The sequence below is a fragment of the Panthera uncia genome, assembly GCF_023721935.1.
Source record: "Panthera uncia isolate 11264 chromosome B3 unlocalized genomic scaffold, Puncia_PCG_1.0 HiC_scaffold_2, whole genome shotgun sequence".
Taxonomy (NCBI): domain Eukaryota; kingdom Metazoa; phylum Chordata; class Mammalia; order Carnivora; family Felidae; genus Panthera; species Panthera uncia.
The window spans coordinates 6,046,472-6,061,638 of NW_026057583.1; the positions used below are offsets into that span (position 1 = coordinate 6,046,472).

Sequence of the window (15,167 nt, forward strand, 5' to 3'; positions counted from 1 at the left end):
GACCAGTTTCTTTCCTTCTAGCCGTCGGGCTCTGGGTCCCTGGAGCCTCCTGCGCCGCCGAGGGGGCGGGCCCTGCAACCTTTGTTGCCGCAGGCCGGGTCCCGACGCGGGAGCGGCGCGCGGGCCCGGCATGTCCTGAGCCGGACCGGGACCGGGCAGCGAGCGGACGGGACGGACGAGAGCGCGCGCGCGGGGCCCCCCCTTGGCGCCGCCCGCCCCGGCCATGCCCGGCCGCCCCAGCCCCGCGCCGCGGCTGCGCCCCCTGCTCCTGCTGCTCTGCGCCGTGGCGCCCGGCGACCCCGGACCCGCACCAGGTGGGTGGCCGCTCCTCCCCGCCGGCCGGCCCCGCGCCCCCCTCTTCTCGCGGCCCGGGTGTTCGGCACCGGGGGGGGGGGAGGTCGGGGGGCCAAGCCGCGCCGCTGGTCGCCCTCTACGGCCGCGCAGCCGGCGGCCCCCCGCCCGTGCCCGGAGGAAGCCCCTCTGCCCTCGGGCGCACGGCGCGGGCCCCCCCACCCCCGTCTGGTCCGCTCGCGGAGGGCCCGGCGTGGAGCCTCGTCGGCGCCTGGTGCGCGGAGCACCCCGCCGACACGCAGCGGGCCGGGGCGCGGGGTCGGTGGCGCGGGGTCCCAGCTCGCGCGCCCCCAGCACTTCCTGCCTCCCCTCCCCCGAGTGCAGGCGCCCGGGCGCAGCGGAGGGGAGCGGAGGGGAGCTTCTCTCCCGGCCCTGGGCTCGGCTCTCCCTGCCCCGCCCGGCTTGCCTCCGACGAGCCTCTGGCCAGAGTCCAGGTCCTTGCTCGGCCGCGGAGCTCCAGGCGTCCGAGGCAGCCGGCCTGGAAGTTTCGGAGCCGAGGGTCTAGGGGACCCCTGGCCGTGTGCCCAGGGAGCGCTGATGGGGGCCGGTCGGATAGCCGGGAGAGAGCCATGCGGGCCAAGCGGTCGGAAGAGCTTTGTAGGGGAGGAGAGGCCAGAGCCCGGAGGGACTGGGGATGGATGAACTTCGGGTCGTGGGGGGGGGGGGGGCGTCCCCGCGGCGGGGCGTGGGCTGCATGGGGCCTGCGTGCTGGGGATGCCGCAGCCTTGGAAAAGCGTCCGGGGCCGGAGTGCAGGAGGAGGCATTTCAATCAGATCTTAGAAGTTTTGGGGAGCCGTTGAGGGGAGTAGCTCATGAAAGCAGGGTTTCAGGGAGGTTCCCTCTAGCAGCGCGTGTGGAGTGTAGAGGGAGCAAATATTTAATGAGGTTCTTAATTCTCATCAGTCCTGCAAGAGTGTTGCAAGGCAGGTGACAATGCGGGACAGGCTCAGAGAGGAGGGTGGCCTGCCAGTCTGGCCCTTTAGCTACTGCGTGAGTCCTTTACCCCCCTGCTCAGAGCGGGGACCCATGGGAACTGACCAGATGATGGGGATGAGGCAACACGGACCCCCTTGGCCCAGGGAACTTGGGTCCAGGACCCCGGCAGCTGTGAGAGGAGTGGGGAGTCGGAACGTTCTCCACTTGCACTGGAAGCCAGACCCATGGATAAACTTGGCCAGCCTCCTGCCCCTCCCGGGCTGTAGTTAAGTGGGGACAGTGGGGTCTGCCTCCCCCGGTTCTTGGCAGGACTGAGATGCTGAATGTCAGTTGCTTAGCACAGGGCAGAGTGACTGACTACCGTGTGGTGGCCATTTTCGCTAATGTCACAGAGACCCAGGAAGACCGGGGAGACCTTGGTGGGTCCTGTGCTTTGGACCTGCCATTTGGCAGTGGACGCAGGGCAGGTAGCTTCTCCCACCCAATGTGCCCCCCACCCCTGGGTGGAATGTCTATTCTGGTGTCCCCGCGGGTACATGACAGGGGGCCTCCCCGTTCTGCCCCAACTCGGGGTGCCTGAGCCCTGGGCTGCCGAGCTGAGCCATCTCACTGTCGTTGGAGCTGTCCAGAGGTCCTAGACTCTCCCGGCGGCACACGACCTTCTTTGAGACCAGAGGGCATATCCTGGACACACTTCTAGGAAGCTGTACCCTGATTATTTCTCCTGTGACAAATCAAGGGATTTGTTGGGGTTGGTGGGACTGGGGCCTGGTAATGTCCCCACCAGCAGTGCTGAATTGCACACGTGGGCTGTGTGTGCGTGTACGTGCGTGTGTGCCGGGCACACGCAGGCCGACCTGAGGAGGACGGCATCTGTCTCCCCCACATCCACACGCACACCACACACCTTGGTTATTTGTTATCTTTGGCATGAGCTTCGGGTCAGGTCGTTTGAAGGGCTGGACCGTCACTCTGGTTCCTGAGAGAGAGGTGACGGCAAACACCGCGTTGGCATTTCTCTGGTAGAAGCTGCAAAGTGACAGTTCTGTCACCTAGGGATGGTATTCAAAGTATGTAACACCCTGAACAGAGCTCCTGACCTGGCAGGAGGGACTTGGCCGTGAACCAGTGGCCGTCCGTCTTCCTACACAGTGCCCACACCCATCCCCTTGCCCAGTGCCCGTGCACCCGCGTGCCTTCTAAGACTGGACCCCGCAATTTCCCCTTGCCGGCACTGGGTGCTGCTCGCTTCAGCCACCAGGTCTCTGCCAGGGGTCGGCTTTAGGAGACCGTGAAAGAGTTATTTGTTTTATAACACACTTTGCCCCCTTTATGACATATTTTAATGGCAAAACAATAAAGTTAATTACAAAAATAATTATGCAGAACAAAAGAAGAAGATAAAAATTATGCCAAAGTGATAGCTTCCTAGAAATATTTTTCTTTTTGCTTTTTTTTTTTAAAGTTTATTTTGAGAGAGAGAGAGAGAGTGCGAGCTTGAGCGTGAGCAGGGGAGGGGCAGAGAGGGAGAGACTCCCGAGCAGTGACCACACTACTGGTGCCGAGAACATGGTGCTCGAACTCAAGAACCACGAGATCATGATCTGAGCTGAAACCAAGAGTCCGATGCTCAATCCACTGAGCCACCCAGGAGCCCCTATTTTTCTTTTTTGATTAAAAAGTATTTTCTTGGGGCGCCTGGGTGGCCCAGTCGGTTGAGCATCCGACTTCAGCTCAGGTCATGATCTCACAGTCGGTGAGTTCCAGCCCCGCGTCGGGCTCTGTGCTGACAGCTGGGAGCCTGGAGCCTGCTTCCGATTCTGTGTCTCCCTCTCTCTCTGCGGAGTATGCTTCAGAGCGTCTCTTGCTAATTTTCAGTTACAACTTAGCTCTGTTTTCTGTGTGTGCCACGTCCCGTTCTCAGCACCTGCGTGTGAGCCCAGGGGACTCTCCCACAGGCAGAGAGAGCAGGTGTGACGATTATCATACCCATTTCGCAGATGGAGAAACAGACCTGATGCTGGAGTGTCTCCCCCGTGGGCTGACAGCCGCGGGTGGCGTCTGGGTCTGGCACACGCTGACCCTCGAGCCGGTTACCTGCGTGCCTCTCTGCTTGGTCCCCGTCGCAGTTTCGAACTTAACAGACTGCTTCTGTATAACTCACCTTGAATTTCTGTCCTGCGGTGTTTGCCCACGGTCTAGAGCAGGGATTCTTAACGGGACCGCCCATCCCAGGACACACGGATCCTCCCTCCCCAGGGGCACTTGTTTGGAGTCCTTGGGGCCATTTCTCCGCACCGCTTCAGACTCCCCCATCACATGCGAGCTCCGGACGTCTGCGGGTGTGCAGTGCGGCTGCGGTTCCGTGGGGCAGTGAGCGCGTCAGGCCGGCACCGCGCACCTGCACCTCCAGCCGGTCGTTCGTGGCCTCGGCCGTGACTGCCCGAGCCCGGGAGCCGCTTCAGACCTTGGCATGTAGTTGTCTCGTTGCCCACCTTTGTCCCGCGCCCCTCCCTCCGTTCCCGACCTGGGTTCTCCGCGCCGGTGAGCAGGGCCAGGCCAGCCTCAGCACGATGGCGACTGCCCGGGTCACACGGCCGCCAAGCGGCCGGCTTGCGGCCTGAACCTTTCTGTGCTCCAAGCCGCGTTCTTGGCCGTGCACGATTTTTTCACTACATCGTCCCATTGTACAAAACGCGTGCGTGGCCGAGCTTCCCGTCTTGTGTTGCCCACACCCGTGGCACCTTGTACTCTCGGGGTCCGTCACACGGCGCCCACTACCACGACCCTCCGTGGGTCCACCTCATATGTTGCCCTCTCCAATGAGACTTTTCCTCCTCCCTCCGCCCATGAGGCGTCCCCTCCCCTGCCTGGGGCCCATCTCAGCACGGGGCCAGGGGTGAGGACGAGTGCCCTCTGCCGGGTCTCTGTTTTGAGGGGGAGGACGGTGTCCTCTGCATTTTCCTGGACTTTGGAGCACCCGCCGCTCCCTCGCAATGAGCAGTCAGTGGCGCCACCCCAAATGCCACACACTAGGGCAAGTGAGCAAACACGGTGGGCGGGCTCTCTCTTGTTTTCCCGTTGTTGTTAGAAATTCAGTTCTTTGGTCATTGAGAGGCACGTAACCGTGAGGCCAGAGGACCCTACCTTTACAGTTGGGGACACAGCAGGGGGCCATGGGGCAGGCCGCTGGAGGGGGTACGGGCCCTCTCCCAGGGGGGCTCCCTGCTCGACTCCAGCCACTTCTGCCACGTGGGGATTTAGGCCTGATGGGGATAGATGGCCAGGCTTTTCCAGGAAAGCTGAAAACTGAGACTTTGTGCAGTATCGCGTAACTTTTAAACATAGGCAACTGATTAAATATTTCCAATATTTGTGGAAGCCAAAATGAACGACCAAGATCAATAAACCGACAGAAAACAAGTCTGCAGGCGGTGGTTGGGAAGCTCTAGTCCCCAAGGCCCTCGTTGGACGTCAGAGAAGGAGTCTCCCTCCTCAAAGTGCCGACCCCAGGCTTCCGAAGGTCAGCCTCCGAGATGAGTACGTCAGAGTCCCTGGAAGGCCCGGGAAAATGAGGAAAACACAGAGTGAGGGGTCCAGAGCTCTGGGGCTATGGAATCGGTCTCTGGGCCATCCCAGCCTCTGTACTCTTCAGTCTTTCCAAGCTCTCCAGGTGTGGCCGCTGTTAGACCAAGTGCACTCCCGGTGCAGGGTCGTCCAACTTCCCTGACGATGGCAGTCCCCCGAGGCTCTGGGGGAAAACCCAGCTTCCTAGTCGCATTTCCTGGAGATGCTGATTCAGTGGGTCTGGGACGGGGCCTGGGAATTCGTGTCTAACAAATTCTTACCCGAGAAGTCCGGAAAATCCTCGCACGAGTGTCCTCCAGGGAATCGGGGAGGGAAGATTTGCCCGGAACCACACAGGGTCACCCGGCGCGTCCGCCTCTCGCCTGAGCATGTGCTCTTGGGCTGCACCCTGAGGGCCGGCCGCCTGGCGGTTGTGGGCAGTGGGGCATGTCCTCTGCAGGGGCACACTGCCGATGTGTGTGCGGGGCACTCTGCACGTGGTCTGGCAGGACCCGGGCGAGAGGGTTTCTGCAGCCTGGCCGGGATGCGGCTCTGGGCTGGGTTCCCCGGCAGCCACAGAGGGAGCCTTGGTGGGACATCTGCAGGGTGTCCGGGCATGCCTGTGGCCCTAGGGGTCATTGTCCTGAGCAGCTGGGATTCTGGGGAGCTGGGCATACGCCCGGTTGGTCAGAGCAGGACATAGGCCTGAGACACACTCCGGTGGGCCACTTTCCTGACTGTTCCTCCGAGCCTGGAAACTGCAGAGAGCCAAAAGAGGACAAGAGCCTCAGCCCCAGGGTCCCTGCCCCCCACCTGCCATGGCGCCACTCTGCTGTGTCCATGTGTCCACACGAGATTTCTTTTGCAGATTAGGTCTGGTAGCTAAAGAAGTTTGAACAACTTGATGTAGCACAACTCCTTCATGTTAGTGATGAGGAAAGAGGCCCAGGAGGGGACAGACCGCTGAGAAGGTAGAACAGTGTTCCCGAAGAGACAAGCCATCTGGGAGACCTGGAGCCCAGTCCCGGCTCGATGACTCTGGCTGTGTGGCTTCAGGCCGGTTGTGCGCTTCTCTGAACCTCCCTTTGCTTTCTTCAGAAGCAGCCTGGAGACTTTACTGCAGGTGTCCTGGAATCTGCGGCCCCAGGGACATGGGCAAAATGGAAAGGATCCATGAACTTGGATGGGAAGATACTATATCTTCAAGCTTTTTACCTCCGTTTGCATTTCCTTCAATTATGCATATTAGCACCAAAGTACAGTGGCATTAGCAGCACCTGTGGCTTTGTTACCGAGGCAAACAACCAAAACACTTTTCTGTCTCATTACAGTTGCAGGTATCTTGAGATAAGGTTGTCACTTCAAAATCACCATAAAAGTTGCCCGTAGATCTTGTTTAATGCGTTCACAAAGGAGCACGTAATTCTATATCCCACTTCTAAAATTATTCTGATAACTGTGTTTCAATATGATCGGTTTCCTTGGCACTCATCTGCACCTTATGCATTTGAAAACATTCTGAGAAGGGGTGTGTGGCAAAAAAGGCTAGGAATCTGGTGTTAGCGGGAAATCGGAGAGGACAGATGTCTTCCAGGTCTGGAACCTTCTCTTCAAATGAACCAGAGCTGCTCTGCTCAAATGGGGGCCACCCATCTGCGTGGTCTTCCTCCATCTCTCCTTCGCAGGAGGCCTGGAGGGACGTGCAGAACCCTCCGGCACCTGAGGGCGCATGTTAAAGTCCACCAGGCTATACGATCCCCCCTAATCGTAATTGCTGGCAGGTGTGGTCATCGGGCCAGGCACTGCTGTGTGGGGTGGTTCAAGTGGTTCAGATCACTAACCCTCCCAACAGCGCTTAGGGTGCAAATGGTTATTACTCCCATCTACAGATTCACTCACTCACTGAGAAACTAAGTCTTAACTGCTCAGAGTCCTAGGACACTCTGGGCCCGTGAAGTCTTCAACAAAGACTGGAGAGCTTCTTGCCCTCCTGGAGTTTGCATTGGGAGAAAATAGAAAAAAAATTGAAACAAGGCATATGGTATTCCCTGCGTGCTGTGGGGAAAAAGGCGGGGTGGGGGGGAAGCAGGGACAGAGGGGGGCAGGGAGTTGCCTTTTTAAAACAAAGTGGTCAGGGGAGGCGGCAGTGAGACCTTTGAGCGGGGGCTTCGAGGCGAGGCTCGGTCTTGCTGCACAACCTGCACAACAGGCAGCGGGCAGGGCAGCGTGTTCCACCCGGAGGGGGCGGCAGTGCGGCATGGGGGCGGGGGTGGGGCGGGAACCGCAGGGAGGCAGGTGTAGCCAAGGTGAGACTGAGGAATAACCTTGCCCGGGGCCACACTGGCCAGAGCTCTGCCTTTTTTGGAGGCGGCCACTGCAGGGTTTGGGGCGGAGGCGGGCCTCCTCTGGCCGCTGCGCCGCACGCAGACGAGGGGAGGGGGCCCGCCGGAGGTCGTCGCGGTGACCCGGGTGGAGGAGCGGGCCGGGCAGGTGCCCCGCAGCCCCGACCGCAGCCGGTTTTCTCCCCGCAGGGAGCGGCGCCGACGGCCGCGCGGCTCTGGACGTGGTGCACCCGGTGCGCGTGGACGCAGGCGGCGCCTTCCTGTCGTACGAGCTGTGGCCGCGCGCGCTGCGCAAGCGGGACGTGTCAGCGCGCCGCGCCGCGCCCGCCTTCTACGAGCTGCAGTACCGCGGGCGCGAGCTGCGCTTCAACCTGACGGCCAACGCGCACCTGCTGGCGCCCGGCTTCGTGAGCGAGACGCGGCGGCGCGGCGGCCTGGGGCGCGCGCACATCCGCGCCCGCGCGCCCGCCTGCCACCTGCTCGGCGAGGTGCAGGACCCCGAGCTGGAGGGCGGCCTGGCGGCCATCAGCGCCTGCGACGGGCTGGTGAGTGAGCGCGGGAGTCCCGGCCGGTCCTCCGGGATGGCGGGGCTCAATCCTGAACGGAGCCAGAGCGCCCGCAGGCCTTGTTAGGACAGAGCCTCGGAGGGTGGGGGTGAGTGTCCGAAGCCTCCGTTTCTGCCGGTGCAGAGAGCGGACTTGGAGAATCCCTGTGCAGGCCAGGTAGCTCCTCGAACCGCGCAGTCCTTGCTCCTTGGCGGCCTCAGTTAGGACTGCTCCCCCACAGCCGCTTGGGCTGTGCTTCTCCTGGACAGGCAGCCTCACCTTCACCCCCCGGGGGAGCAGGCCTTTGGGTGGACGTGGTCGCCTCCCTCTGCTGGGGTGCGCGGGGACCCCCAGTGCTCTGGGCTAGGTGACCGGCTCTGCCCTCCCCCCGGTCCTCAGCTGAGGTCGCTCAGGAGGAGCCACGGGCAGTAGCAGGACCCGCCTAATGAGAGCCCACGCTACAGCTGCCACACATCAGGCCCTAGGCTCCTGCCCTTTCTCGCTAATCTCCTTGGATCCGCAGCAGCTGTTCATACGGGTGTCATTCCCATTAACAGATGAGGAAGCAGGCGGGGAGACGGACTGGCCCAGGGCCACCCAGTTAGCCGGTGCTGCAGTCCGCATTCACACCCGGGTCTGCAGCCCCTCTGGGGCGGGGGGGCACTCTCTGGCACGCGGGGCTCACCTCGACCCTGCACAGCCCCAGGGGCACACTTGGTGCCGTGGAGGGAGCTGCGGGGTGGGGCAGTGGGGGGGTGAAACCCTCTTCCCTGCCGGAGCCCTGAGCTTCCTCAGGAGGTGGCCGGCTGCCCAAAGACACTTCCCCAAATCCCTCCCTCTTAGGGCCTCTCTGAATGCGGCGGATGTGCCCAAGACACGCCTGCCGGGCTTCCCTTCTCCGAAGGCCTTGGGGCCAGGGAGTGGGATGTCCTGGTGACTGAGCATCTCCGTGGCTGGGGTGTGGGGAGAGCTGCACTTGGAGTGATTCATCACCTCCGGGAGAGTGGGCTGCAGGCCAGCTTTGAGACGACACAATGGCTGGCACGCAGGGGAGATGGATAGTGGCCTGGGTGTACCGGGCGCCCGACTCAAGACGGCCGTTTGGGAAATGGTCTGGGTGCTGGCCCCGGGGCCGCCCGACTCAAGACGGCCGTCTGGGACCGCGCGGAAGATGCCATCTCAGATCTAGGGTGCTCCCGTCTCCTCCCAACAGGGCGGGGGGGGGGGGCGAGGTGGGCGTGTGTGGCATCTTCGGAGGCTGGTGGCTCCGGGGCTCAGCCCCCAGGCCCTTGGTGTGAAACGGCCGGGAAGGACGTGCCAGGCGGAGGGTCCGGAGTGAACAAAGGCCCAGAGCGGGAGACGCACGCGCGCTCGGGGTCAGCCGGGTGCTGGGAGCAGCGTGGGCTCGGCGGGCAGCACGGCCTCCGGGACCGGTGGGGACGGGAGTGCTCATCCGCTCCGTGTGAGGCTGCACCTCTTCCCAGACAGGTGTGTTTCGGCTCTCCAACGAGGACTACTTCATCGAGCCCCTGGAGGGTGTGCCCGCTCGTCCTGGCCACGCCCAGCCCCACGTGGTCTATAAGCGCCAAGCCCCAGAGAAGGGGGCGGAGCTGGGGGGCTCCAGAGCTCCCGGCACCTGCGGGGTAGCAGGTATGGTCCTCTCCTGCCCGGGGAAGGGGATGGGCCTGGAAGCACCGAGCTTCTTTCCAGAAGCCTCTCTCGACCTCTCCATGCACACCTCCCCTCGGACCAAAGGGACGCAGACAGACAGACACATCACCACAGCCTGTGCCTTCCAAATGTGCCTCCGGCCTGAGGCCTCTGCCTTCCAGGCCTGCCCCAGCTGATGCCCTGGGCTGACCCCTCTCACCACCTCCTCACCCGCTGCCTGGCCAGGCCCACCAGGGCAGCTAGCCAGGAACCTCCCGCCCTTCCCCACACTGGTCCCCGCCCAGAATAACTCCTCTCTGTCCCTGGGGACCTAGCTCCAGCCCTTCTTCTTCAGAGCGGCCACGGTGCTGGCCAGTCCAGGTAGGGAGCCGCCTGCCGTGGGCTGCCGGGTTGGGGGACTGCTTGGCCGCCACGCCAGCCTCGGAAGGTGCCGCCGCTCAGGGACTCCACTGGTTGGAACAGATACCCGGCCATGCTTCTGGGCCTTGGTTTTCCTGCTTCGTAGATGTGCTGTCTCTTCTGATCCGGGTCAGCCTGGGACAGTGCAGTGGGTCTCCCAGGCAGCGGGCTGGGCCCTGGGGACCGCGTGTGCTGGGATGCACCAGCCCCCTGGGGCTAGGGGCCCAGGAGCTGCCTCACTGTGTGTTCCTGTCCCCCGTTTCATTGCCCCCCCCCCCCGAGGTCAGCTTCTGTGGCTGTTCGGCTGATTCCTGTTTGTAGGCAGGGATGCTCAGGGTCAGAGAGGGGAAGTGACCGGGTCAGGGTCACACGGCACAGGTCCCGGGCAGAGCCACAGAGGGGAGTCCAGGCTGCTGCCTGTGACCCCAGCGCTGAGGAGAGGCCCCGGAGAGGCACGGCCTGGGCCAGGCTGCTGGCAGCTAACCCCCACCCGGCCTGGGGCCCACAGCGTCCACGGAGCCGGAGGCCCGGCGAGAGCGTTGGGAGCAGCGGCAGCAGTGGCGTCGGCAGCGCCCGAGGCGTCTGCATCAGCGCTCGGTCAGCAGGGAGAAGTGGGTGGAGACCCTGGTGGTCGCGGACACCAAGATGGTAGAGTACCACGGGCAGCCGCAGGTTGAGAGCTACGTGCTGACCATCATGAACATGGTGAGGCTGCGGAGGGCAGCAGGCGTGGGGGGGCTGGGCAGCTGGGGGGCGGGGGGGGGTGGGGCGGGGGGGCCGGGGAGCTGGGGGGGGGGGGGGGGGGGGCGGTCGGGGTGCTGTAGGCAGTGGGAGGGCGGACCCCAGGCTGTCGGGTCCATTAGTGGCTGGTGGACATCTCCTGGGTGAAGGGTTGCCATTTGGCCCAGGGCCTGGCTCCTTCCTGCCTCCCTGTGCAGGCTCACAGGACACAGGCATCCACTGTGTGAGCCCCATCCTGGAGGGGGGTCTGGCCCTCACGCTCACTGGCCTTTGATCAGCTCAAGCACTGGTCGGGACAGAGAGGGGACCCCTATGAGTCCATTAGCGCCAGTCACCTGGGGAGGCTGCAGGGGCTGGCAGGGACACGGGGGGGCATGCAGCAGCCTCTGAGAAGGGCTGAACCGTGGGTGATGGCTGCAGCCTTGGGAACACCGGCCTGTTCGGTCTCCTGTAGTCACTGCCCTGTCTGAGCCTCACCCCCATCTCATAGGTGAGGGAAGAAAGGCTCAGAGAGGCCAAGGGACATGTTCACAGTCACACGGATGGGGCTGGGGCTCAGGTCTGTGCCTCTGGGTCCAGAGATGGCTGTGGTGGCCAGAGCTTGCCAGAAGGATGGGGTAGCCGTGGCGGAGGTGGGGAGAACTTCCCTCCCTTTTCTCTCTGGAGCAGGTGTTTGTTTATTTAGCGCTGCTGGGCCGAGTGCCAGCTCTACCCCAGATAAAGTGACGGGTGCACAAGAACAGGTTCCCTTCCGGGAAACTCTGCCTCTTTGTAGCATGTCGCAAAGCGTATTCCAGGGAGGACTTATTCTGAGATGCTGATAAGTGTTCTGTGAAAAAAAGGTGCCACGGTTGAAGAAGTTTGGCAAGAAGGGTTAACAGAAAGGAACACAGACCTGTTTACTGCGGGACTTCTCAAAGCCTTCAAAGCTAATATGTGTTGAGAATTTTCCGAAATTAAGAGCAGGGGCTTTGGGGCAAACCTGGGTTCTGAGCCCAGGTGAACCCTGTCTTAGAGCCTCAGTTGCTCTACCTGTAAATGGGGACGGTCATGCCTACTTTAGAAGTAAGACGATTAAGCAATATACTGCAGGTAGGCTCTCAGTACAAGGACTGTACACGTCGGGCTTGGCACGTGTCCGCTGCTGCTGGTGTGGCTGCTGTAGCACCTGCCCTTCAGCCCCACCGCCACCTTCAGGGCAGCCGCACTGTGTACTCAGGCCTCCTGCGGGCCCCAGTTTGTCAGTGTGCCCTCTGTGCCAGACCCAGACCTGTGTGTGGGAGCTCGGGTGGGTCTGCTCCAAGCATCGCAAGCCAAGTTCCCCGCCTGCCCCTTTCTGAATGGCTTGTGTCATACGGTCAGCTCACTGGAAGCTTGTGGTCACCTGCAACCCCCAGGTCTTCCACAGTCCACCCAGGCTTGCTCTCCGAGCCCGCAGCAGAGCTGGGCTGGACCTCCTGGGGATCGTTTATCCGGCTGAAACACCGGTACCGACCTCAGGCCATCGCAGACACTCACTGGCTGAGTGGGTCGGCCGGTGACAACTGCCTCCCTCCGGTCCTGCCGTTGTTGCTCTGTCTATACTTCTCTGCCTCTATCTGGGGTCTATACCTCTTGGGGGGCAGAGGCGTCATACGTGCCAAGGGAAGGACCTGGTGGTGGCCGGAGCTGCCCGCAGCCCTGACTCGGGACACGGGAGGCCAGCTGTCGGGACGGTCTTGGCAGAAGCTTAGGGGCTTCTCGCCCTCCAGGCCCCTCTGCTGGGACCTGCTGCCTGTGGTCTAGGGAAGACTCCTGACTTCCTTCAAAGTGCTTTTCTCATCCTCTGCGAATTCTTTAGAATGAGACAAGGCATCGGAAATTTTTAGCAGGTGCCCAAGATTCATTCCTTTGTTCAAAAAGCTCTTGAATGCCCGTCACGCCAGGTGCTAGATGGGTCACTGGGCTGAAAGAGGGCCCACACGGACCCCGCGGGGCCGAGGAGACCCATGTCAGCGAAACCGTCATCTTGAGGAATCTGAAGGCCAGCAGAGGGGCTGCTAGGAAGGACACATTCACGTGCTTTGGGAGTGTCTGGCAGAAGAAAGGCTCCCCGAAGATGTGCTCGAGGGTTGAGAGCTGGAGACGGGAGGACAGAACTTGGGAAAGACGAGAGGGAGAGCATTCCAGGCCGAGGGCACAGCATCTGCAAAGGCCCTGTGGTATGGAGAATCAAGGGCTTCTGAAAGAGCCGGAGTGGTTGGACCAGGGAGTGAGGACGGAGGGGCCGTCAGCATGTGGGGCGGGACTGGGACTTTTGTCTCCACCCTGTGGACAGGAAGACCCACTTGCTGCTTTAAGCAAGGGCACGGTTACTGGGTTTGCATTTCAGTGGCAGGTGACTGTGAGGCTGGAGGAGACCTTTACAGCTGGCCAGATGAGAGGCTGTTGCCTCAGGCTGGGCCGTGGCCTTGGAGGTGGATGTAGGGAGCATCCAGGAGGTGGAATTGGTTGATGCTGGGGACAGGCGCAGTGCACGGATGATGCTGGGGAGGGGGCAGTGCACGGATGATGCTGGGGAGGGGGCGGTGCACAGATGATGCTGGGGAGGGGGCGGTGCACGGAGGTGGACGGAGGCACCTTGGGTTCTCAAAAAACAATGTATCCTGTTAATGGGCTTTTGTGTCCTCTTGATAGTGTGTGTTTTGTCCGTTTCTATCAAAATCTCTTTTTTCTTGACGAAGCTGCTGGAAGCCAACTCATGACTGGCCTGTCCCGCCGTCTCTGCCAGCTGGGAACCTGACGCCTGTCGCAGGCTGACCTCTTTCTTGTTCTGAGGGAGCTTCCCCCACCCATCTCCCTGCACCTTCGCGTACCTTCCGTCTTTGGGGGCGGCCTTTCCTGGGACTGGGTGGGGAGCCCCCGTGCAGCCGTGGGGCCTCCGAGAGCTTGCGCCTGCCGTCTTGGCCCCACGGCTGTGCCCCAGGGAGAACGTGAGTGTGGGGCAGTGGGGAGACTCTGGGGGCCTGTGCCTGCCCGAGCCCCCTCTCTAGTCCCGGCCCGCGTCTCCTGCCTCGTGGGGGGACTCAGTCCTGGGATGCTGGTCCTGGTGAACCCAGGGCAGGAAGAGGCTGCGGGGCCTCCCAGCCCAAGACAGAGGAGGCAAACTAGGGCCCTGGGGTGGGTGAGCTGGGTGAGCAGATCCCACACTGGTGCCCAGAACGGGCCTGGGTCTGGGCCGGCCTTTTGTCCAGACTCTGCGGTGTGTGTGCAGGTGCGGGCACGTTCCCGTGTGGGTGCGCTGCGTGAGCTCCCCCGTGTGAGGACGTGGGTGGTCGGAGGTAGGCAGTGGCTGTCTGGTACCTCTCTGCAGGCTGGCGGGCTGACCCCCCCCCCCTCTTTTCTCGGGCAGGTGGCCGGCCTGTTTCACGACCCCAGCATCGGGAACCCCATCCACATTACCATCGTGCGCCTCGTCCTGCTGGAGGATGAGGAGGTGAGAGGTCACGTGGCCGCGGGCTGCCCAGCGATGGGCATCGGCCGCCAGAGCCCTCCTGGTCCGTCACCCGAGGGGCCCCGTGTGGAAGGGCACGGCGGGCCTCCGTGGCCCGGGCGGTGTCCTCCGTCGCCCCCGGGTCCCCGGCCGGCCCTCCATCGGGTGCCCCCCAGGATGGGCCTGTGGGGAGGGGTGGTCCCTGGAGGCTGGACCGGGCCTCTGTCTCCTGGAGACAGGAGGAGGAGAATGGGGCTTGGCCCTCCGGCGCTCAGGGGAGGGACCCGCGCTGCCCTCTCTGCCCCCAGGAAGACCTGAAGGTCACGCACCACGCGGACAACACCCTTCGCAGCTTCTGCAAGTGGCAAAAGAGCATCAACATGAAGGGGGACGCGCACCCGCTGCACCACGACACCGCCATCCTGCTCACCAGGTGCCGCCAGCTGTTGGGGGGCGCGACACGGCCAGGGGGGCCGCCGGCTGGTGGGGGGGGGCAACGTGGCCAGCGGGGGCCTGCTCTGGAGGGCGGTGCTGCCTGACCCCGGCGGGGTGCGGACACGGCCCTGCCCCCGGAGCCCGTGTTAGGGGAGCGCACACACCTTTGGCTGGACCCTGGGTTCCATCAGCACTTGGGGAGCTCTTGTGGGTTTTCCCAGAACCGTCCGAAGCAGGCCCCGTGCCCCCGGTGCCCCCGGTGCCCCCGGTGCCCCTGGTGCCGGCATCCGAGATAACATAGCGGGAGACCACGACCAGGACGTGGATGCCCGTGCAGTCCACAGACTTGCTCAGGTTTTACCCGGTGTCCCTGCCCCTGAGTGTGCACGAGCGTGCGTGTGTAGCTTATATGCTTCTGCCACACGTGTGCGATCCTGCCTCCACCTCCACAGTCTGGAGACAGAAGTGGTCCCTTGAAGGAGCTCTCGGCCTGGTTTTACAGCCGGGGCCCCTCCCCCACTGGGGTCCAGGTCTGTTCAGGGTCTGTCCCTGCGCTCTTCACGGGGACAGTAACCAAAATTGTGCACGGGGCTGCTCCCCAGGCACAAGTAGGTGTCCCCTGTGAATGCTGCTGCGGCACGATGTCCGAGTGGGGAGCGAGGGGGGGTGAGGAGGTGCCCCCTCCCCCCTCACTTCCCCCTCCCCCCC

At 62.7% G+C, this 15,167-nt stretch overlaps 1 protein-coding gene across 1 annotated transcript in view; it reads left to right on the plus strand.

Annotated features, from left to right (window-relative positions):
* The first annotated feature begins 23 nt into the window (after positions 1-23).
* The window catches only part of ADAMTS7 (ADAM metallopeptidase with thrombospondin type 1 motif 7), a 49,052-nt gene continuing 33,908 nt past the window's right edge, over positions 24-15,167 (plus strand). The window contains 6 exon segments of the mRNA XM_049614183.1: positions 24-314; positions 7,386-7,741; positions 9,226-9,391; positions 10,320-10,516; positions 13,944-14,027; positions 14,333-14,457. Of these exon segments, the coding sequence (XP_049470140.1) occupies positions 224-314; positions 7,386-7,741; positions 9,226-9,391; positions 10,320-10,516; positions 13,944-14,027; positions 14,333-14,457 (1,019 nt within the window). The 5' untranslated portion in view covers positions 24-223.